Source organism: Podarcis erhardii (genome assembly GCF_964252035.2).
Source record: "Podarcis erhardii genome assembly, chromosome: 16".
NCBI classification, from domain to species: Eukaryota; Metazoa; Chordata; class Lepidosauria; order Squamata; family Lacertidae; genus Podarcis; species Podarcis erhardii.
The window spans coordinates 11,942,478-11,967,579 of NC_138514.1; the positions used below are offsets into that span (position 1 = coordinate 11,942,478).

At 43.2% G+C, this 25,102-nt stretch overlaps 1 protein-coding gene across 1 annotated transcript; it reads right to left on the reverse strand.

Moving 5' to 3' along the window:
- Positions 1 to 1,880: 1,880 nt before the first annotated feature.
- EI24 (EI24 autophagy associated transmembrane protein) lies at positions 1,881 to 23,541 on the reverse strand. Its single transcript, XM_081844461.1, has 11 exons — positions 23,384 to 23,541; positions 16,702 to 16,849; positions 13,526 to 13,671; positions 12,635 to 12,695; positions 10,553 to 10,619; positions 9,663 to 9,787; positions 8,023 to 8,142; positions 6,916 to 7,027; positions 5,767 to 5,878; positions 4,864 to 4,938; positions 1,881 to 3,613 (listed from the first exon to the last, which is right to left on the reverse strand). Exons 2-11 carry the CDS (start codon positions 16,741 to 16,743, stop codon positions 3,448 to 3,450), a joined length of 1,026 nt encoding a protein of 341 aa, XP_081700587.1. The 5' UTR covers positions 16,744 to 16,849; positions 23,384 to 23,541; the 3' UTR covers positions 1,881 to 3,447.
- Between the last annotated feature and the right edge of the window lie 1,561 nt (positions 23,542 to 25,102).

Sequence of the window (25,102 nt, forward strand, 5' to 3'; positions counted from 1 at the left end):
AGCACGTCAAAGTGCAAGTAGGTAAATAGGTACCGCTCCAGTGGGAAGGTAAATGGCATTTCCGTGCACTGCTCTGGTTCGCCAGAAGCGGCTTAGTCATACTGGCCACATGACCCAGAAGCTGTATGCCAGCTCCCTCGGCCAATAAAGCGAGATGAGCGCCGCAACCCCAGAGTGGGCCACGACTGGACCTAATGGTCAGGGGTCCCCTTAACTTTATACTGTATGCTTGTGACACACTGACCACTGATAAATGTCATCTCCAACTCCTTGAAAGATTCCATCAAGGTTGTCTCCAAAAAATGTTGCACATCATTTGGGAAACAGGCAAACTAATGCCAGTGTACTGTAAGAAGCAAAGATCACCAGTGTCAAAACAAGGATTCTTCAACATCAACTTCGGTGGATTGGTCATGTTGTTCGGATGCCCGATTATTGTCTTCCAAAGCAACTACTGTATTCCAAACACCACTTTCTGGACACGGCCCAGGAGAAAGGAGCGGAACCACCGTATAACAGTGCCCCCAGCTCCCAGCCCCTCTAGACGGTCCAGAAGGATATTATGGTCGATGATGTCAAAGGCCGCTGAGAGATCCAGCAGAACTAGGAAACAGCTCTTGCCTTTGTCCCTAGCCCGCCGGAGATCATAAACCAGCGCGACCAAGGCAGTTTCAGTCCCATGGTGAGGCCTGAATCCCAACTGGAAGGGATTCCAAATGGTCTGCATCCTCCAGGCGTGCTTGGAGTAGTTCAGCAACCACCCGCTCAATCACCTTGCCCAAGAATGGTAGATTTGAGACTGGGCGATAGTTGGCCAAATTGGTCAGGTCTAAAGATGTTTTTTTAAGAAGCGGTTTAATGACCGCCTCTTTCAGCGGGTCTGGGAAGGCTCCCTCACAGAGGGAAGCATTCACCACCCCGCAGAGCCTATCGCCCAGCCCTTCCCGGCTCGCTTTTATCAGCCAGGATGGGCAAGGATCAAGGAGACAGGTGGTCGGTTTCACTTTTCCAAGCAGCCTGTCCACATCCTCGGAGGTAACAGATTGGAATTGATCCCACGTAACAGGACTGGACAGAACTTTAGCACACTCCCGCCCAGGCCCTGCTCCCACGGTACCTCCTTACCCACGGTACCTCCCACGGTACCTCCTTACTTAGGACTGTGTAGTCTCAGACAACCAGAGCCATTAGATCTTTAAGTACAGAAACAATTTAAGAAAACCTATTTTAAAAGAAATATTAGTTCACTATCAGCCTTGGGAGTTCTAAGAAACCCGTGCAGTTTTGAAAGGTTCAGTCCACCATCTTAGTTCAAATGGCATCCTATTACAGTCGTACCTTGGAAGTCAAACGGCCTAGTTCTCGAACGTTTTGGCTCCCAAACAGTTGAAACCCAGAAGTGACTGTTCCAGCTTCCAATTGTTCTTTTGGAAGCCGAACATCTGACGGGGCTTCCAGTTGGCTGCAGGAGCTTCCGCTTTGCTTTTTGAATGTTTTGGAAATTGAATGGACTTCCGGAACTGATTCCATTATACTTTCAAGGTACGATTGTATATCCAAGAATAAATGAAAACCTGTTCCTTCCTTGATCTCGGGAACTATAATTCAAAATGTGGTTCCACTGGGTTGTTTCCGGTGCTAGTCCTCAGCATAGACTAGTTGAAGTTAATGGGCATGCCAAACTTAGATTCATTAATTTCAGTGGGTCTACTATGAGTAGTACTTAACTGGATACAACCCAATATGTTCAAAGGTATCCTAATGCAACTTTCCAAAATATACAGAAATTGGCAGTGAGTGCAACTCCAAGTTCTCCCCTGTATCAGCACCACAATGAAATTAGCTTCAAAATTCAATCACAAAATCAATTCAAGGTCGTGTAAGGTTGTTGAGTTTTTTGCATTTTCATTTAATATTTCAGTGTGAAAATACTAGAGAAAAGGTTTATCTGTAGACTGACCTCAGTTCTGCAAAAACCAACGGGCTTTTTTGAATTTCATAGTTTTCGGCCCTACAGAAGTCTTGACATGCATGAGAAACACTGTCTAAAATCAGGATCATTTGCACTTCCTTTGTGTATACACAGTTACATATGCACACACAGACAGACGGATACATACAAATATCACATATCCTGAGCTGACTAGCAGTTAGTTTCAGCTGCAACTACAACCACACAGGAGCTCTTCGGCATACATCATTCTGACTTGGCTGGGACAACAATTGCAGATCAGGCAGGTTGCATATGAGCTGGAGGCCTCTTAACCGTGACTTGAAATCTTTTTGCTGCAAATGCACACCCACCATACCTAGATTTAACAAGATAGTGACACCTCTTGGGACCCTGTACAGAAGTGCTGTAGGAAAAAGAGTTCTCTTGTTTTTCGTGGATATCCTTTGGAACTGCCATTGTGGTTTTTGCCATCAAACACCACCAGGATCTATAAAGACACTAATTTTTACACACATCTACCTCTTTCCATTAACAAAATATTACACTGCAATTTTTACAACCCCAGCCACAGATTTGACATGTTTCCATTTCAGTGCCTGAACTTACCCGTACACTTTTCATATTTTCCCTTTGAAAGTTCAGAAGGAGGTTTTTTTTGGGGGGGGGGGGAGCTCCAAGGATGTAGGTTTTTTTAAAAAAATAATCCATACATTCTGCTGTTAAGGTTAGGAATTTGTTTCATCCATCAAAGCAGATCCCTTCCAGCATAAAACAGTTTGAGTGGCACTCATCAAGGTCCTTTAAAGTGACACTTCCAAAGTGTGTCAGTTGGCAGAAAGAACTGTACAGATGTCACCAAATACCAAAAAAGAAAAAAAAAAAGGGGGCGGAATCCTCCTACTCTGTGTCTTGATCTTGAACCTAGAACTACATGATCCACTTTTCATTTCAGCACAACAGGGATTACAAAATCCTGACCTGAGTTATATGCTATACAAAGAACTACGATCATTGAGAAAACCCAAACACTCCTGGTGCGGTTCACCGTAAAGACCCCATCAGCGTTATCACAAAGCTACGACAAAATATGCATTACAAAAAAATCATTCATCAGGAGGGGGAAATGGCACAGGATCAGGTGGAGAAATATCGAAAACAAAACAAACGAACAAAAAACACCAACCAGTATAGACACAGGTTCATTGCATGCCGTGAAAACAAGCAAAGAACCTTGCTTTCGAAAAACTCACAAAAGGTGTTTAAAAAACCCAGGCTCTACTGCTCCCTTCCCTCCCCACCCCAATATTTTACTCCACACGCTCAGTGTGACACAGAGCTGGTGTTCAACTGGGGCTCACAACAGTGATAGGAGGGGGGGGGAGGCTGCACAAGCCCCTTGGCAGAACACTGACTGCCCTCCCCTGCACCTAAGGACCATGTATACAGCAGCCAGGAACAGTACTCTTCCCGCCCCTCTCTGCTTTGGTTATGGTTCAGTGCGCCAAAGCAGCCTTTTGTCTGGCAGGTGATGAGTGTGGAGAGGGCTGAAGTCGATCGGCTGAAGCAGAGTTGCTCAGGCTAGACTGAAGGTAAACCGTCTTGTGAAAGAGTCTGTTGCTGAGGAAGACCACCAAGGAAAAGAGGCGCAGCTGGAAGTGGCTGGAACACAAGAGGGGGGGAAATGGCTATTAGCTCCCAGCCAAAGGCTTTCTGGTCCAAAATAAGAACGGAGCACTTTGACCTTTCACTGCCCGAGTTCTGCCTTGCATCAGTTAATGAAAAAACAGCACAATTCATGTGCTTCTCTTCAGGCCACTCCCTCCCCAAGCCACACCCCTCACTCACCCTGGCCCACACTCTAGTGGGCATGCTCTAGTTTGCATGCCTGGCATGTGTCCTTGGACTGAAGATTTATCTTGCTTGCCTGGAGAGGGAGTGCATGTTTGCATGTACATATACATGCATAGAATCCTCTCTTATTTTGCATAGCTGGAATGAAGCTCCACTGCGCAAAAGAAAGAATCACATACTTTGTTCCACCCACTTTTGTCTCTGGCATGTGGCCTCTGGAAAACTGGCCCTAAGGGAATGCAGCCCTCAGCTGGGGGGAAAAAAAAGGTTTCTCAGCCCTGTTCTAAGGGGACCTAGCACTGAAATTCTGTCTTTTGAGTGCAATTGTTTAGGCTTAGAAATCTTATACGCAGGTGCACATGCTCCTTTTGCGAGTATCTTTCTACAGCCCTACTTCCAAGCAGTCTAAAAGTAACACTTTCAAAACTATCTACGGTAATTAATTAATTTGCACATTACAAGGCAGTTCACAACACAAAACATACAAAATATGCCTATGTGTATGCACTCTAAGGGCCATAACACAACCTAAGGTCATTTCATGCAGCCGTAACTGAAGTACTTTATAAACAGACTGTAGGACATTCAGGGTTTAAATATCTTTGTAGCTGAGCACAGTTGGGAGCAACTGTATACACTACAGTATGCATCAGATAGGATAGTGTCTTCAGCAACATGTAATTTGCTTTATTGAGATTCAAGTCTCAGCATTCCACAAAAGTCGTCTCCGCAAGTGGCACCTGTAGTCATTTTGGGAATCTTAACTCTGTCCCGGTTACTCTACACAGAAGATAAATGCCTCTTTTGACTCTCTCTCCACTCAACACTCCAGTTTCTGCTGGTCAAATACCAAGCACACCCCACACTGCCCATCAGGAATACAGAGAATGTTAAACTTGCCGTCAGGGCTCCCAAAGTTATCTAGTTCACCAACAGAGGGTTAAATTAAATCACAAAGATGGCAAGAAGCAGTTAGCAGCGTGAAGAATTGAACAGATTTCATAGCCAACTGGTAGACTTCTTTTCCATCATTTCATACAGGAAGAGAGAATACATACTATGCTTTCCCTGGTGTCTTTGCTTCATTGGCGCTGATGATAAACAGAGGAAAAAGAATGGAGAACAGACAGCCACTGGAAAAGAAATAAGAAATTAATCAGAGCATTCTTATTATGAGATGGTTTCTGTTCACACACGTGCGCCTATTGGCACAAGATACAGCAACAATGTTTACAGAACTACTGCTAAGGGTATCTCTGTAGATCTGTGAAAGTCGACCTACGAGCAAATAACATTGTGCAAGTTGAACACAAGTATATATCCACATTGCAGAATTGGGTAGCAGAGGCAAGAGAAATGCAAACACAAATTCAGGGCAAATTCTTATCGCACAAGCAAGTCTAATCATTTCCCTTGCAACGTTTTGCTGCAGCCCTTTTTAATGTTAAGAAATCCAACAATAAAATCAAGATCTTTTCCCACACTCAATACTCACCAACACTAATTTGAGATAACAATTAAGAGGCACTAATCCTACTCGAGGGACACAGGTGGTCAGGGATGATGGGAATTGCAGTCCCAAAACAGCTGGAGGGCCGAGTTTGGGGATGCCTGCCCTAGACTCAAAAATTGTCTTTACAACTTATCTCCCTGCCCCACACCAGTACCATCTACCCTGTTTTCTTATCATTCACTCAATATTAGTTGCACTCATCACAGTTTCCCCCAAACTGATGCCCCCTAGATAGTTATTGAACTACCACTCCCATCAGACCCTGCCGGCATAGTCAATAGTAATGTATGATGCAAGTTGGATTCAAAAGTATCTTGAGGGCACCAGGTCAGGGGTGGCTGTTTTAACCCCACACCCTCCCTTCCTGTTCCACAGCTTTATCTTGTGTACATTTGATTCTACATTTGCCTGCTGTAATATCCAAAGAAAATATATCCAAACAAATCACCTGATAATGTAAGAAGACTGCATTGCAGTGAGGAAGGCCAGTGGTAAGCCAAATCCAAAGTAATAAGGCCAGTTTCTTTCAATGTTGGATAATCGTTGATGCATTTCAATTCCTGACATGACAAAAGCCAATCACAAAGTGGTTAAAAGAAGGCAAAGACACATAGATACTGGATTTCACATTCCAAGATCTCTCTGCAACAACATCAAAAGGGCGGAAGTCCCTCAAATGCCATTTGCAAACTTGTGCAGTTGAACTCACAGTGTTTCGCAACAAATGGGAGTTTCACAAAGATGCCAAAAACTTGGGTCATACATTACTAAGGAATTACTAAGGAATGCGTCTCACTGAATTTGCGGGAATTAGTTCTGGATAAGTTCTGGACACACTGCATTCCTCCATAAAGTTCAGAGTGACATTTTAAGCAACTCACAATAACCCAGTGAAGTAGATTAGACTGAAATACTGCAACATTCTCAAGGTATTTCCCAATCTGCTCTGCAGAGCAGCAGAGAAATGAACCTGACCTTGACCTGACCCCAACATCCTAGACACACCACCAGAGGGACAGTTCATAGATGATCAAGATCTCATCTGTGGTGGTAACATTTATATCCATTAAGCACATGGGATGGGTGGATTGCGCTAAAAGCTCCCATGACAGTGTCATAAATCTCGACGGCTGGTGCTGAGACCCTTCCATTTACCGTAGATTCCGGTGTATAAGATGACTTTCTAACCACGGAAAATCCTCTAAAAAGTCAGGGGTCAGCTTATACGCCGGGTATGGGTTCGCTGGGCAGCGGCAGTGGGCAGCAGGCTCTGCGCCGGGAGGAAGCCGCCCAGCAAAGCCGGCTTAGCATCGCTGGGCAGTTTCCTCCCGGCACGGAGCCCGCCGCCCACTACCACTGCCCAGCGAAGCTGCCGCGTATAAGACTGGGCGTATAAGTCGACCCCCCAAATTGGCAGCTGCCAATTTGGGGGGTCGTCTTATACGCCCAGTCGCCTAATACGCCAGAATCTACGGCAAGTCACCCTCAATTGCCACGGAGACCCCAGGCACAAAAGAAAGGTAAATATGTATGGACCGGCCCAAAGCTTTAAAGAAAACTCAGCTATTTGAATAAGGAAGCAAAGAGAAGCACTTACCTTTGTTAAACCAACGATACTCAAAGCAGTACAGTGAGTAGAGCAGCGACATATGAAGCAGGCTAATTAACTGGCCAATGATATCAATGGGAAACAGGCTTACAATCATTCCCTGCAGAAGGCAAGAAGGAATCAACTTAAAAAGAGGCATTATTATCTGCAAAGCAGGTGCCTTCCAATCACAACAGAAGCGCCATCATTTAGCCCCCAAAAAGCAAAAAATGAAGGGACTAGAAGCTTTTGCTTCTCTCATCCATTAATTGCCACCCATTTGGGCACCACTAAAGTTTAACCATCATTCCTGTGAGGCAACAGCTGCTTAAGTAATCATTCTTAAGATGTTACAGCGGCATGGCAGGAGAGGTACTCAGTTCACACCCTTGAGTCTTCTGGAAATATTTTACCTGCATGCAGCTTCCTGAGCAGCTTTCTACTTTAGGTACCTCATGGTCTGAATGCAGAGTTTGGTCTCTTAAAAGCCTGACTGATGCCAGGTTTTGCCTCATAGCTCACATCCACACTATTCATTTAAAGCATATGGCTTCCCTCCCCACCCCCCGCCCGCTCCGAATCCTGGGAACTGTCAGATTTGTGAGGGATGAACTACAGTTCCCATGACGCTTGGGAGAAGTCAGATCTGCGAAAAGTGGTATAAATATACTTTACATGTACAGTGTGGATGTACAAGGCCTAGGTGATATTCAGGTCCCATTCTTTACTATTCTGTTAAGTGTCTGTGCAGCCAGAGTCCAGGCCTTCCTTGCTATTTTTTAATTTTATTTTATTAACAACAACAACGATGCAAATCTAGCAAAAAGAAAAGAAACAAAGAATCAAAAATGTAGACCATAAAGCTTCACAGCCTGGAAGGACAAAAATACAAAGATACAGTGCAGCTCTAAAGGGACTATAAAGCATTAACTCATACAAATATTCCCTTTACAAATAAAAGATTCATAAAAACAAAAGTATTCTCCACTTGTGAGTTCCAATATTTCTGAAACTAAAAGTTCTATTTAGTCTTAAATTTGCCAGACATTTGCATATACTGATGGTACTAAGTAACTGGGTTGTTGTTAAGAGATGCCAGGCCTTCCTAGCTCTTACCTGGATGAGGAAAAGAGCTTGCAGTAAGAGATTAAACAGCATGTCAGCAATGATTTTACTGACGCTGGGGAAAGGCTGGGGCTTTCTTCCCGACACCTCAAAAGCCAGATCAGCAATGTCCTGAAACACAGGGAAATGTTTTTGCAAAACTGATTTCTTAAGACAAGATTTAATCCTCTCACTACTTGGGACCACTGTCATCACAATACAGCTTGTACAAGGAACAAAAACAGGCATAGTAAATATAAACCATCTTGGGTAAAACATCTGTAGCTATTTGTTTTAAAAGAAAATACAGAATATCTCATCAGAAAACCAAGGATTTCATTCATGTTCTTCCTAAGGTCAGTAGCATTTGTTACTGTCCTGCATTTTAACACAGCTGCTTTAACTTCCAAGGTGCTGTTTCCCTTCCTTAAAAAATGAAATGAAATGAAATATGAAAGCTTTCAATACACCACTCAAAACAGGTGGCAGTAAGGGCAGTAATAGAATTCTCCTAATACCATCACTTTACTTTGTTCCGCTTTGGAAACTGATGAGATCCAACCCTCCTCCAGGCCCCTCACAACCAATCATGAGGTGCACATCATTGGTACATAATCAGACATGTATCCATTTTCACTTTACATACTGCTTAATTTGCAATATGCACACCGAAAGGGGACCAAGCTGGAACAGCAGACTTAGGGGGAGCGGCCTTAAAATTACTGGATATGTATGTGTGCATATCCAAGTGTGTCTGAATGCATGAATTGTGTGTGTGTGTGTGTGTGTGTGTGTGTGTGTAGTTTGTGTGTGTGGATAAAAGTAAGGAGACCCCTGACCATTAGGTCCAGTCGTGGCCGACTCTGGGGTTGGGACGCTCATCTTGCTTTATTGGCCGAGGGAGCCGGCATACAGCTTCCGGGTCATGTGGCCAGCATGACTAAGCCGCTTCTGGCGAACTAGAGCAGCGCACATAAACGCCGTTTACATTCCCGCCGGAGCGGTACCTATTTATCTACTTGCACTTTGACGTGCTTTCGAACTGCTAGGTTGGCAGGAGCAGGGACCGAGCAATGGGAGCTCACCCCATTGCAGGGATTCAAACTGCCGACCTTCTTATCAGCAAGTCCTAGGCTCTGTGGTTTAACCCACAGCACCACCTGTGTCCCTGTGTGTGTGGATATACAGATATAAATAGATATGGACCAGCCAAATGAGATACACCCTTTAGCTACAATCCTAAATGTACTTACAAGAGAATAAGCACCAATGAATATAGTGTTCTTATTTCTCAATAAATTAGTACAGTGGTACCTCTGGATGCGAACGGGATCCATTCAGGAGCCCCATTCGCATCCTGAAGCAAACGCAACCCGCGTCTGCACGTACACATGTCGCTATTCGCTGCATCTGCACATGCATGTGACGTCATTTTGAGCATCTGCGCATGCGCAAGCGGCGAAACCCGGAAGTAATGTGTTCCATTACTTCCGGGTCGCCGCAGAGCGTAACCTGAAAACGCTCAACCTGAAGCATATTTAACCCAAGGTATGACTGTAAAAGACTTTGGTGTTAGTGAGACAAGTACTGAAATCCTCAATTGACAAGCATTGCACCAAAGGGAGTAACATCTTCCTGGCAAGGTCACCTACCTGAAACCAGATGGCATTGACAACTTTACTCAGCACAAAGAGGGGAAGAACCCAAAGGGCACTAAAGATGGAGGTGAGGATAAATTCCAGCCAGGACCAGACATCACCGTGTAAGGAGGGGTCACCTTCCAGAGACAAAGATACAAAAATCAGCCACACAAATGTCTGGGACCAAAGTATTGTGAATTCTACAAGGCTCGTGACAGGAGCCAAAAAGCTACTTTAGGTGCACTGCTTTTGAATGGCAGACCCCTGTATACTAGGTTCCAAATTATTTTTGAAGATTCCCAACAGTTTCCAAAGAGGTTTGGCATGCAGGGCTAGTAGCTGAAACAAGTCCAAGGTCCCTCGGGCACACGGTTCATGTTGCCATGAGTTGACGACTGGCTAACCAAGATGCAAGCAATTGTCTCCTGGCAGTTTTTTATTTATTTAACGAAATTTATTTATATACACCACGTGATTGTAGCGAAACCTCCAATGGGTTTACAAGAAATGTTAAAATTATCAATAAAACAGTTTAGAACATTTAAAGGCAACTAAAATTAACAGTAAAAAAAAAGATCAAAAACATATCAACATTTACTTGCCAGGCTAGGCTTGCCTAAACAAGAATGTTTTAAGCAGGCACCAATGAACTGTACAGGAAAGCCTGATACCAATAGGCAACCATAGCAGATCTCTGAGCAGAGGATATATGCTGATAGGGTCTCACTCCCATCAGCAAGCATGCTGCAGCCTTCTGTGCCAGCTGAAGTTTCTAGGTCAAGCACCACACTGAGGGCATTGCAGTGATTCAATATTGAAGTCACCAGTGCCTGAACTACTGTGGTCAACAGTTAAAGTTGTCATACCAGGTGCAGATAATAAAAGGCACTTCTAATACTTACCGATTATTTGTGCTGTGGCTGACTGAAGTACAGGTATAAATACCTGATAGAACAAGAGGAGACTAAGCTAAGAAGAAGAAGCAAAGAAGGAAATCAGTACAGTTTAACATGTTTGTACAGACATGCTCCGTTCTACAATTTAGCCATAATTCTGAAATCTCCAGTACCATATTGGCCCGAATATAAGCCGCACCTGCAAATAAGCCGCACCTTTAAAATTCGGGGGGGGGAGGGGGAGAGAAAAAAAGACAATACCCGAATATAAGCCGCTCCCTTAAAATTGGGTTACAGGCTGAAAATCGCTGCAGTTGGTAGAATTGTAACTTGGTGTCAACTTAAGCCTTTAATCTTGCAAGCCTGCAAAATTTTTTGTACAATCACTAAAATCACAAATTGCTATTCAATTGCTACAATTCCGCAGGCACTCACACCCGTAAATGGCAAATGAACAGTCTCAAGCTCGTAAATAGGCAAGAAAACTTTTTTTGTTCCGTTTTACCATATGTCTGTTTCAGCAGCGATATCGTTTTTGTAAGGCCGCGAATTTTTGTAAGGTCGCGAATTTAAGCCACGCTTTAACTTTGCGCGGTCAGAATTTGGAAAAAAGTGAAGCTTATATTCAGGCCAATACGGTATATTTGCAAATTAGTTTACCCTTTCAAAGTCTACAGTTTCCTCCAGGTGTGTATTATTCTTCCCCGCATACAGACAGGTGTACAAGAAAACACACACAAGGTATTGCCCATGCACCTTAGCAAACACTACCAGAAAGTAACCCCTTGCACTTGCATCTCTATGTATGTGGAGAACAGTATAAAGCGACAGACGTTGGGAATTCTACAGGCATATGCTAATCCACTCTGAATTATGAACGACACAGATGGAGTTGCATAAAGCTAGACCATCAACACTACAGCGTAATCATCAAGGAAGAACCAGACATGGAACCTACAGCAGACATTTCATCTGGTGCAATGCAGATTTAGACTACAACTCTGCTATCATCTCTGGTCAATGGCCATGCAGACTGGGCCTGATGCACCTTATAGTGCTAAACATCTGGAAGGAATCATATTGGCTAATTTTGGGATCTGAAGCACCTTGAACAACTCGTTTGTTGTTGTTAAGGACGTTGCAGGGAACTTTTGGCCTTCCAGAAGTTACTGAACTACAACTCCTATCTGCCCCAACAAGTGTGGCCAATGGCCAGGGATGATGGGAGTTGTAATTCAGCAACTTCTGGAAAGAGCCAAAAGGTTCCCCACCCTGTTTAAGGAGAAGCAGTTACAGATGGCCACCATGGGGGGGGGAATGGTTGTTGCCATGGTCCCCAAATTCTGCCCCTGATCACTTAAGCTTGCATTGCCTATGCACTTTAATATGTCTGCATGCACACAGCAGAGAAAGAGCTAGAAGCTCTATTAAAACAAAGAGCAGCAGGAGTAGCGTTCTGACTTTTCCTCTAAATACAGCCAAAATCCATATTAGATGGGTTCCTTTTTAGTGCTTCCATACTAAAACTTCACCAGCCAAGACACACTCTGAATGGAAATTTAAAACCCACAATAAATACCGGTAATCAAGGCTGTGTACATCCATTATACTAATCACAAGGTCAGAAGACTGAGCTGGTTCTAACACACAATTCAGTTCAGTGGTGCTCTTCCCAAGACCACTTCTAGATCTGAATGTGCAAAAGTTTTTGAGGTTTGAGAAATAGGCTCACAAATGAAAGGACTGGTTTATGAAGGCAACGATTCCCCAAAAATGTAAGTCTAGACATTCCGGTGGCTCATAGACATTTTGTGGGCAGGCCAGAAGGCAGCTGGCAATGATTACTGGCAACAAAGCAGCAGAAGAATTAAGTAGGCTGCATATCCAAATCCCTTTTTCAGGAACCCTCTGAAAAAATAAAATCTGATTTGAGATAGTAAAACATTGGCAAACCAATCTAACATGGAAGATTTAAGTCACTTATTGGTTTGCTCCACGATTTGAAAGATTCATGCATGCAAGCCAGCAAACATGTACACAATCATTTCAGTGATGTTCAGATGTTTAAAACAACAAAAATATACTAACCCAGAATACACCGCCATTCCATGCACAACACTGAACTATTCGGCTTACTATCCGGGGCTCGCTAGAGAGAAACAAGGGGAATGTGTGAGAGCTTCCGAAAAGTGACGATGTGAATATACATTCTGAAAAAACCAGAATAAATACCTTAAATTGTACTCTTGTCAAATTCCCACTTATCCACAACCTAGTGGTTGGTTTGATAACTTTAGATGCTGAAACTGAGCAGATGTGGACCAGATCAGTTCTGTGGGTGGGAGACCACCAGGACACCCATTTCCGAGTAGAATAATAAATCTACTTTTTAATTCTCTTTTCCCAAAAGCCCACCATATTTAGAAATACACACAGGTCCTGCTATCCACACACTCACTTCCCAAAAAGTCACTTATCCATACATTATGCCCAAGTCCATATACACTCTATAGATTCACTTATCTGAACAGCCAGTTTTCTTCCTTCTGTGTTTTTTCCCCTTGTCGGTAGAAATGTTCAGGCAGAAACCATGGAGGTGGGGATAGGGATTGGGTGAATCGGAGAGCAGGAGAGATAGGGTAAATTGGTTTTTTTTCTTTGGTTGCAGCCGCTTCAGGAAGAAACCACTGAAAAAGCGGCGAGGGGGGCTGAGAAATATTTCCATAGGAAATAATGGAAATCACAGACTCGTTGTGCAAACACTCGCCTAACAAATGATCTCCATGGAAAACATTGTGTTTGGTAAGTAGGATCTGCGTTTATAAAATACACGGTTCCAACTTCTATATATCCCACAGTGCCGTTATCATAGTAGGCATAGTAGGCATATCAAAGTAGGCATTCCTACTTTGGTTTGTAAAATATTTCTTATCTTTGTATATTGAAAGTGGGAGCGCGATCAAACCCTCCCAAACTCACTTCTCCTGCTTCCTCTCTTCACTCTGTGCTCTTCGCTGGGCAAGCACACTGCTTGCTCTTCTTTTTCGCTGCTCTTCCCTTTTCTGCTGGATTCGAGCATCCAACTTGGAGATTGTCCAGATCCCCCATATGGAGTCTTTAATTCCCTAAACAAAGAGGGAGAGAGAGACAAAATGCAGCCGTATCTTGGAAGTCAAACGCCTTGCGACTTGAACGTTTTGGCTCCCGAATACCGCAAACCCAGAAATGATAGTTCCGGTTTGTGAACGTTCTTTGGAACCCAAACGTCCGGTGCGGGTTCCACGACTTCTGATTGGCTGTAGGAGTTTACTGCATCCAATCAGAAGCTGCGCCTTGGTTTCCAAACATTCTGGAAGTCGAACGGATTTCCAGAACGGATTCCATTCAACTTCCAAGGTACAACTGTAATCAGGCCCAAATTCAGTAAGTTTTGGGGAAACTGTGGAGGGAAAACTGAATAGGTGAGTTTTACAGATTAATCAATAACTTTGTGACAACTCTGATTTATGAACTACAGGATGAATTTAGGAAGAAGAAAGGGAAAGACTCACTTGCTCTGCCAGCTCAAAGATGAGCCATACCCTCTTCCCATCTTATTGACCAAATTCCAGTAGAGGAAAGAAAGAGTCTGAAATGAAGGTTTACTCAGGGAAACCTACTTGGAGTGGGACAACTAAACCATGAGAATTTACACATAAATAGGCAACTCCAGCTACTGGAAAGCCTATTGCAACACCCGCTGGATTTCTGAAACTTCAGTCAAACATTATCTACACATTTTTGAACTTATTTTCCAAGCTAGAGGTCTAGAAACATGACAACGTAAGACAGATTTTGTTTTCAGGATGCTGTATGACAAGCCTAATGCCAAATCTTACAGCTGCATACTGCAATAATGGAATCAACGTACACACATAGTCCATTGTACTATATGGCAAACCACAGCTCAAGTGTTTGGGACAGCTCAGATACTTGCATTACATTTTCTTTTTCCTTCTAATATTTTCTCAAAAGACAAGCCTGGGTATCTGCCAATGGCTTTCTAGCCAAGCAGGAGCTCCAGCACTCTCAATTTTAGCCAAAGATCAATCCATGAGCAACACCTAGTATTAGCTACCCAGTGACCTAGAATAAAATGATTAAATGTTCCAGGGACTCAGAGAAAATGACATCAGAGGGTAGTTTGTTTTCTCTTTTGGCAAACTATTACTCCTTCAAAGATTTGTGTAGTCCAGGGGTCAGCAAACTTTTTAAGGAGGGGGCCAGTTCACCGTCCCTCAGACCTTGTGGCGGGCCAGACTGCACAGTGTTATAACACATATAAAACGCTTTTTCTTTACTAATGTAGCCGAGTCCTAAGTCTGATTAAATTAGGTAGGCCTTCCTTTTGAGAAAAGATGCACATGATTGGGTTGCAGGACCGTGATGTGAGAGGGTAGGGAAAGCAACAAAGGGGGGGGGGGAGAAAAAAATCTAGAATGTTTAGGACTGTGAGAGAGAAGAATCTGCTATTAAGAACAGATCTGAACATAGAAACTGAAACAGTATTGTGGGCATTGTCTGGGAAGGAGTTCCAAGAGTAAGAGGCAGAGCTGGTTTTAAGAATAAGGGATTGTAGAATGAATAAAGAACAGAGGATGAAAGAAAGGGCTTGATGGAAAATGAGGGGTAAAAGATAAGCTGTGACAGAACCATGAAGAGCTATTTATGAGCATTTCTAAATCTCCCTGCCAGTGGGAATGATAGTGCCAAACTAGGAAGCCGCTCAAGAGGTACATCCTATGCAAAGGGGTTTAGAGTTAGTTCTTGTTTTCCTGCAAAGGTAGTTGTATTAGTTTAGCAGAATCAACCTAGGCAATACAGTGGTACCTCAGGTTACATACACTTCAGGTTACAGACTCCGCTAACCCAGAAATAGTACTTCGGGTTAAGAACTTCGCTTTAGGAATGAGAACAGAAATCGTGCTCCAGTGGAGCAGCAGCAGCAGGAGGCCCCATTAGCTAAAGTGTTGCTTCAGGTTAAGAACAGTTTCAGGTTAAGAACAGACCTCCGGAACGAATTAAGTACTTAACCTGAGATACCACTATACCTGAACCATCAACAGCTTGCTTTGGGATCAACACCCCCAAACTTGTGTAATGTGTTACAGTTCAGAACTCTTATGGCATACAAAACACTGCCTCTAGAAGTTCCCAAATAAGAGCAGAAAACATAGACTGGATGCAAAAAACGAAACAAAAAACCAACAGAGGAGTGGTTAAATGAGATCAAAATAGCTGGCAAGGGGGTTAATACTGGTAGCAGAATGCTGCACAGAGATAACTATATCAAGATGAAATTCGGGAAGATCAGTGTGAAGCACATTTGGTTGTTGCAAAGTGTGAAATAAGAGTACGGACAAAAAAAAAACCTAGAAAGAATAGAAAACAGTCGGAGTATGGCAGTGGTATAGAGGAAGATGGGAAAGCTGATTGAATCAAGTAGAAAGGAAACAAAGATGCTTGAGCAACAAGGTAAATGGAAACATAATTGGAGACAAGATTGGAAAAAGCAAAATGAAGTCTCAAATTCATGCCCGCCCATCTTCCACAAGGTTAGAGATGGGAGTTGGAGACCAGCAATATCTGGAGGGGTATATTACACTGTGTATTACATTGGGTATTACACTGCGGTTTGCTCTTGATTTTCAAGCCAGGTTTCCACAATCAAATTCTGAGGGCAAGTGTAAACCAGTTTTCCAGTTCAGACATATGGTTTGCCACAAACCAGGAGCTAAGTAAGTAGAGCGTGTAAGAAGGGTAAAGGGTACACCAGATAGCCTAATCTTATAGCACCATACCACGGCTGTATGAACAATCCTATTATCAGCTCGCATAGCCCTTCATAATCAGACCCCAAGGAAATTTGCTTTAAGAACGATTTTACTCTACCATCACATTTATTGCCCACCAAAAATGCAACTCCAGATGGAAATAGCCATGGAGGGTCTGAGCCCTCTCCTTGCTTGTGCTGCCTGACAGAAAGAGGCTTGCTTGGCACCTTAGAAAACTAGAACCCACAAATCTTAATATCCAACTGGAAATACTTGGAATCAAATTTTAGCCTATAAACACAATTTAAAAATAGATGGCCATAATGAAAAGGAAACACTTACCCTGATAAGATCATTAAGGAAGATCTTGACACTGTCTGCCATCTCTACTCCAGCATTGCCTCCACATCTAGAACTATCAACTACAGGGTGAAGGGAAGAAGTGAAGCCAGAACTGTCTCATTGTGAAGAGGTGGAAAACTGGTCGAGCCTTATAGGAGAGAGAAAAGCAGAGATTGCCATTACTGAAGAAACAAAACGCATTTGTGATGGATTATAAATAAAACAGTTGCATTCATTTGAATCATTCTCAGCTGCAGTGAATAACAGATTTTTAAAAGTGTTCCAACGCCCAAGACTATATCAGTAATAATGAGATCTCTGGTTTGTATGAAGTTCTGAGATAATTTCTAACTTTGCTGCTTGCAACCTACACTCAAGTAATAATGTCAAAGATTCTGCAAAACATTCCAGCTGCCGTAACAACCACAAGTAATTGGGCATTCACACACTGCCCAAGCATTCAGCTGTTGTGGTTTGGGTGTGGGGTGAGGTGAGGTGAAGCATGTTGACAGAATTACAGGAGGTGGTTTCCATCCTAGGTGGGGAATTAATGCCTGCATGTAGTTCCCTCCTCCACATGCTAAACCAGTCCAAACCATCTGCGTCCTTTAACCCAACTCTCCAAATCTCCCTTTATCTCTACATCACTCTTTACCCTCATCCAAAAAATAATACATATGTTCCAAGGAGGCAGGGAAGTAAAGAGTCACAAAACAGACACACCCTAAAAAGTGTATTTCACATACTTATTCTGAATCTCCACTTTCTCAGCTATGAAATTACACACATAATATAAAACAAAGCAATGCTTCATAGATGTCCTTGCACTTTTAAGACTAAAATAGTGACCAAACCTAACAACGAAGAATATTTATTGTGAGTGCAGAAGGTGGCAAGGTGTATGGCGATCCCATTACACAGCGGAAAAGGCTCTTTGAGGAAAATAAACCTGAAGCCAACAAATGATAAACGGATGCCTGTAATTAGCGAACACTTAAAAGGAAATAAAAGTCTTCCATATTCAAAATGGCTAAGCAATTGATTCTAGTGCGCATGAAATTTGAATAAAATGTAAGGTTCTAATTTGTCAGTGTTGTACGCTCCTTGTGCTGCTTCTTCACACAGCATGCTCACTGTACATCTCACTTGACAAAATGGTGTCAAAAAGAAGAAAGCTCTCTGCCCCAAGTAATCTACAATCTACATTTAGACAGCAGACAGTGAATCAAGGGGGAGGGGAGCGGACAGAGGAGCACCGCTGGAAATGTAATCTGGGCTAACTGTGAATAAATGCATTTTTTAATATTTAGACTAAGGCTGAATCCAGGCATCCAAACACAGCTAACAATGCTTTGTCAAATGTATTTTAGTGTGGTGTCTGAATTGGCAAACCATCTTTTGGGGTTGGCTGGAAAGCTAGCATCAGAAAACATTGTTTTCAAACTATAGTTTGTGTGGTTTGGCATAATGAAAAACTACCAAGCTTCTGAAATCACTGGAAATACCGTCAATTCAGGAATTACCTAAAGAGTCAGATCAGCTCTGTGTGAAATGTTATTTCCATTTTAGTTCAAGTACGTAAGAGCCACCATTCTAGCAAGTTATACCTTTTTTTAAATGACACCTAACGTGATCTCCATCAGTGAAATCATTCTACTTAGCAATTTTTGTAGATAAAGAAAATAGAAAAGCAAACAACTGGCATTTATAAAGAAACTATTTGTGACTCATCTTGAACAAAATCATATTGTTCCTAGTCTTGCATTGGATTCTCAAGTTCCGTATTAATATATGCCTTCATATACACATTTTGCCTCCAGCGTTCAGCAAAAGGTAATTAGAAGGAGTGTCAGGAAAGCACACGTTCCTGTTCAGAGCAGAATGTGTGTGTGTGCTTTCTTTTGTGTTTCATTTGCTCAGCACAGGTTTAGACTAGTTAGACCACACTAATGGCGCAGTCACTCCAAAGTGAACAATTAGATATAGAACCTCTATGTCATTAGAAAGTTTCTCTTTAGGGTATGTCTGCACTACTACAGACTGAAATCAGTTTTACACACAGTTAGCTGAAGGCTCCCACCCAGAGCCGATGGGAAGCATAGTTCTATGAAGGTACAAAGAATCTGTTAGCAAATAAGTTTTTCATTCTCATAAAACTACTGTTCCCACAACCCCACTGGAGAATCTGGGTTCATTACACCCATTTCAAACTGGTTTAAAATGAGCGGTATAAATTTGGCCTTAGTGTCCCATACATATACAGCAATTCCATGAAGTTTAGTGAGCATAGCTCTGAATACGCACATATTGAATGGCAACTAAAATCCCTTCCAAATTAAGCCCCAGCTTGTTCATATTTTAAATAAGGATGGCACTACTTCCTTACCACTGCAAGGAGCTTTGATAGTTAGATGCAAAGCATAATTATGTATTATAGGGTCTCACAGGTCCTCACTAATGGGCATTAACTCTTCCTAACAAAAGCTATTCAGTCTGAAACAAGTGTTTGTCCATCTCTGGTATATGAAATACTGCCTAACACCATCCTAGGGACTACAATATGCAAGCACAGCTCACTGAATCATCCTACTTGAGAACAAAATTACTGTGTTGATCTCACTATCCATTCATCCTCTTGCCAAAAAAGAATTTGTGCTGTTCCTAGCAAGTTGCTGAGTGCTCCAGTTAAAATAATGTACACAACACAACCTACAATATTAAAGCTACACTTCAGTTTAATGATAATAGTGACCGTTCATATCATACTTTTAAAAAACCTGAAGAAAATTTCTTAGTAATCCTTACATTAGCCCTGTCTTGTATGTCAGTATTATTTTTCCCGTATTAGCCATGATGGGCTGAGAGAACCAAGCCCATGTAACAAATTTGTGGCTGTGGCAATACTTGAACTAGGGACTTCCTGGTTCAGGCTAAAATCCTAGCCACACTTACCTGGGAGTAAGTCCCACTGATTTCAACAGGACTTACTTCTGAGTATATATGGTTAGGATCGCACTCAGTCTCATTGCTGCTGTCAGAAGCTCAGATTTCACACAGGGCAAATAGGTCACTCTGGAACCATGTGGTGGAGGGTGGGACTTATAAATTAGACAATATATACAAATAGGTGCTAGTTTCAGAAAATCATAAAACAATTAGCAATGATATGCACCCCATCTTCCTTTAGCACCTGCCTGGCAACGAACAGCGCTCCACCTCAAAATGGCAATTTAGGTCATTTCATGAGAAAAGGCTGCACACTTCAACAGTGAATTGAAACACTCAGAAAAACACTCAGAAAAAGATGGGAATGGAGTATGGGGATGATGCAAAAAGACGGTAAGAGTCCAGCGATGAAGCTAAATTAGTTAGAGAGAAAAGGGGCAGCTCAAGCACAGCAGACAAGGAGAACTGGGTATAGCGGTGCTGAATTGCAGGGACAGATGCAAGATTTAAAGGGTTTGGGTGTACATGGGAATAGAAACAAAAGGTTTGAAGGGTGTGTGTTTTGTGGTCCTCCAAAGCAGAAAAAGACAGAAGGATGCCTGTCAGAGCAAACAGAGAGAAGGTGCCAGAGCAACAAAGCAGCGACTGGAGGAGTGTAAGGTTTATATATGGGGAAAGATCTGAGGTTATGTACCTATTGCAGACCAGGGCAAAGAGATGGGATGGCGAGCACAAATAAAAAGGGTGTATATTATGTTATTAAAGCAAACGAAAAGAAGGGATGGGGGGAGGGAGGTATTGCAGGTCACAATTGCATGCAATTATTAGAGAAGAGTGTTTCTGAGAACGAGGTAATTTATTATACCCCAGAGGAGCGGGGTATAAATAATAAAATTATTATGATTAAAATTATGAATAGGAAAAAGGTGTGAGGTTGCCCAAAAGGGAAATGGTAGGAGGATATTGCTGGGTGGGAGGGTAGGAGGCAGGCATGGAGAACCAGATCGAGGGTCCCCAATCTAGGCTTGCAACTAGGAAAAGAGGGACCGGGGAGGGGGGAGCCCCAGAAGAGGGAATTAGGAGGGGAGGCGGAGGAAGGTAAAGGTGTGTCGCAAGCCACACACACACACACAGAGAGACATCTATACGGGGTCTTCGATACTTGCCGGCCTAGGGTGCTCGGAGTCCGTGGCCAGGCAATTGACAAGCAGCTGCCTGGGCCGCCAGAAAAGGCTGACTGAGCTGAATAACAAGCTCCTTGGGCAGCGCCGACCGGGAAGCCACTGCGCAGGCGCGACGCACCGGGCACCCCCTCCCGCCCCCCGCCTCTCTCTCCGGATTACAAGGAGCAAGACGGCCGGCTTGGGTATGACGGAAACGCGCATGCGCCCTTCCCGGATTCTCACCCCTCCACTCCTTTCCCCGAGGTAAAGAGCAAGCGCAGTAATGGAGGAGGAGACGGAAGCGGGAAGCTCCGGGGGGGGGGGGAATGCAGCGTTGCTATGGAGACGCCCCTGCTCAGTCTCTCACAGACCTGTTTTGACAAATGAAAATAAAAATTAAGAGCATCTCAATGTGTGGCTCGTTTGCTTTTTGCTGTGCTCTTTTTTACAGGTTGTCTTAAAACACACATCCATAAGGTTCGCCCTGTTGAAATATTTATTCCTCTACCCAGTGCCAACAAGCCAAACCTGAGAACTACATTGCCCTTTTATTTTGAAAGCTGTGGTAAATATTTGTAAAAAGGTGACAGGGAAATTAATAATCAGATGGCTTGCAATCCTACAATGATTCCAGTCTAGAGAAAATACACACACATACTGTATATATCCTCTGCATTATTCGGTTGCATCCCCTTTGTAGAAAATAAATAAAAGCCAATATTAACTCAAGTACTAAGCGGTTGAAGTCAACAGCCCTTTTTGTCAAGGCTGCATAGCGCTGCTGCCTCAGCGAATAAGACCCATTTGAACTCAGCTGGACTTCTGAGTAAACATGTACTTGAACCGATGCTCTCCTGAAAACATTTCAATCCATGGACAGAGAAAATACACAGGCCAATATTGAGTTCCATGTTAAACAGGAATACCAACCCATCCGTCATCTCAGAGTCATCACAAAAAAGTGGATTAAAATCCCAATTCCGCACACAAGCATATATGCATTCAACTCTTAGCATTCCAACAGTTCAGCCTTTGGTGAGACACTATTGAATTGTACCCCTCCTGGAATATACCAGTGGTTTTCAGCCTTTCTTAACATTTAGGAAATCTCTACAGCATCAACTTGTCTGCTATGGAGCCCCAGGTCCCCAAAAATATTGTAGAGGAGACTGAAATACATTCTGGGATGCAAATTAGAGCTCACGGTATTTACAGGGCCTATTGGGTTTCACCATAAACTTGTGTGAGCAAAATAGTCACACACACACACCCCAACACTTAAGATTTTCTTATGGCGGCAGGTTGTTGGAGCCTTACAGGGAAGCTTGTCTCTTATTACTGATCTTCCTTATTGAAAAAAAATCCTTAAAAGTTTTTGAGAAATCCTATAGTTTCCTACAGCACAGTCTGAAAATCACCAGTGAATCTGTGTCACAGAAGAATGAAATTTTAGAAGTTGTGGTGCCTAGATCTGCAAGGTTTATCACTTGTTTAAGTAGCTTCTTTTGCATAGTATTCAGGTATAACAAAGATACTTAGGAAGAATGGAAACCCAATATTGTCGACACCGACTGGCAGCAGCTCTCAGTTCTTTCAGGCAAGGGTCTCTTCCAGCCCTAGCTGGGAGATTCTGGAAACTGAACCTGCAACCATTTGCATTTTACTTGTTAAATCTTTATTAAGTTTCTTTATCTGATACATCCATTTCACAAAAGGAGCATATCGTATTTTCTTAGCAGTACTAAATGAATAACATTTTTCATTGTCCACATGTGCAACAAGATATACCATTAGTTTTTTGCAGCACTGTTTTAACTTCATCCACTATTTTAAAAAAGGGGGGGCACAATCAATCTTGAGTAGGATTATAGCTACTAACAATGTACTTCTGTGTTTACTGAGAAGTAAAGCTCACTGTGTTCAGGGGTGCTTATCCCCAGGTAAATTGGTTTATATATAATCACATAGCCTTTAACATTTCTCCGAAGAAAATAGGGACATCCCATTCCAAAATGATAATTTTACTATTTATACCCCACACATCTTACTGGGTTTCCCCAGCCACTCTGGGCAGCTTTGAACATATATAAAAACATAATAAAACATTAAACATTATATATATATATATATATATATATATATATATATATATATATATATACAGAATTGCCTTCAGGCGGCTTGGAGGTTGGATAACTTCTTAGCCTCCAACATTTCTCCAATGAAAAGAGGGACATCCTAAGGAAAAGTGGGATATTCCCAGATCAAATCAGAAATTGGGACAGCTTCTGTAAATCAGCAACGTCCCTGGAAAATAGGGGAACTTAGAGGGTCTGTAATCACCAGTACGAAAACAGAGTTTATATTCCACCATGCATATGCACAAGATTCTCTAGCACAGCTCTGTAATGCGTAAAACCGGCGCCGGCGCCCTGCCTGAGCCACAACCTGATTTTGCTCTCATCCAAAACGGAAAACGAAAAGACCCGTCAGTTTTCCGCCCTTAGAACCTGATACTATGCAAACCGAGCCCCCGTTATTTACAGCCCCTCTTTCTCCAGGTCCAAACTTACCTCCGGAGGCTCTCCAAACAGACCTCATCCAGGTGTCCGCACACCTGTCAGTCTCTGTCGTTCTGTTCTGTGCAAACAGCTCCCCTGTCCAAGGCCAGGGGCATCTTTGTACACAGCCGGTGCCCTCTGGGAAACGTAGTTCTGAGCCTTCCCTTGCTTTGCATAACAGGAGGGTTGTGTCACTTTTACACTGCCTTGAGTGGCCGCGGAGAGCAATCTGGGAGCTGTAGTTCAATCTAATGGGTCCTTCTCCGCTTTCTCGGCGTCCAATGAGAAATCTTCCGTGCGTTGCCCCCCCCCCCCCCCGCATCCGGGATCCCATCGCAGCGCCGGGTTCTCTGCATAGATCTAGAGCGAGCACCGTCTGCTGCGGATGCTTCCACAATTGATATCAGTGCCCAAACCTTCCATTTGGGCATGTCTTAAAAGACCGGTTGGGGTGGGGGGAAATCCGCCGTTTAGGCTGTAATCCTACACTCACCGGGATGGGGGAGGTAGTTCCCCGTTAATGGGACTTACCGTACTTCCGAGTAGGCATGCACAAGCTTGTGCTCTTAACCTACCTCTGAGTAGGGCTAGGTGATTCCCAGGTTCCGCATGTGCGGATGACATAACGATGTGCTTAAATATAGGAAGGAAGAAGGGAGGAACAAGCTCAGAAATCCTTTGCACTTTTACGGGACTGGGTTAAAGGCGGATCTACACGGATCCTCATGGATCCTCCACTGTTTTAAAAAATAACTCCAACAAATCCAGTGTCAAATCACATCTGGAAGGCACGCCTACAGACTGGAGTATAAAAAAGGTGGATGCAACACTTTGCTGCACAGCAGCACCACAAAAACATGGATCCGAGGCATGGATCCTCATGAATTCATACGATTTTTATATTGAAACAAAATAAAACCACCATGATACGCTGGACCACATCTTAGTCTATAGGCAGAACAAAAAAAAATCATGCATGCACGGTTTCGTGGTGCTGCAATGGAGCAAAAACATGGTTAAAAAACACGGATCCTCAAGGATCTTCATGATTTTTGCACTAGATCAGCCCGAAGTCACCATCAGATCAAATATCATGTCCAGGGGCATAGCTGCACCTCAAAAGCTTCGGATCCATGGATTCCTGGCAACTCTATGGCCCAAAAACGTGGTTTCAAAGCATGGATCCTCACACTTTTTGCATTGGGCCACCCCTAAATCACTGGCAAATCACACATAGCCAGGGGCACAGCCTGCACCACAAAAATCACAGATCCACGGCTTGCTGTCCATACCATGGCCCAAAAATGTGCTTTTGAAGCACAGATCCTCATGGATCCTCACACTTTTTGCATTGAGCCACCCCTAACTCACACATCATAGCCAGGGGCACAGCCTGTACCACAAAAAACTCGGACCCACGGCTTCCTGGCAACATTGTGGCCCAAAAACTTGGTTTTGAAGCACGGATCCTCATGGATCCTTACGCTTTTTTGCATTGGGCCACCCCTAACTCACTGTCAAATCACACGGCGTGTCCATGGGCACAGCCAGCACCACAAAAAAAACATGGATCCATGGCTTCCTGACGACACCGTGGGCCAAAAATGTGGTTCCAAACCATGGATCCTCATGGATCCTCAGGGTTTTTGCTTTGGGTCACCCCAAACTCAAGAGCTGGACCATAAAGAAGGCTGATTGCCGAAGAATTGTTGCTTTTGAATTATGGTGCTG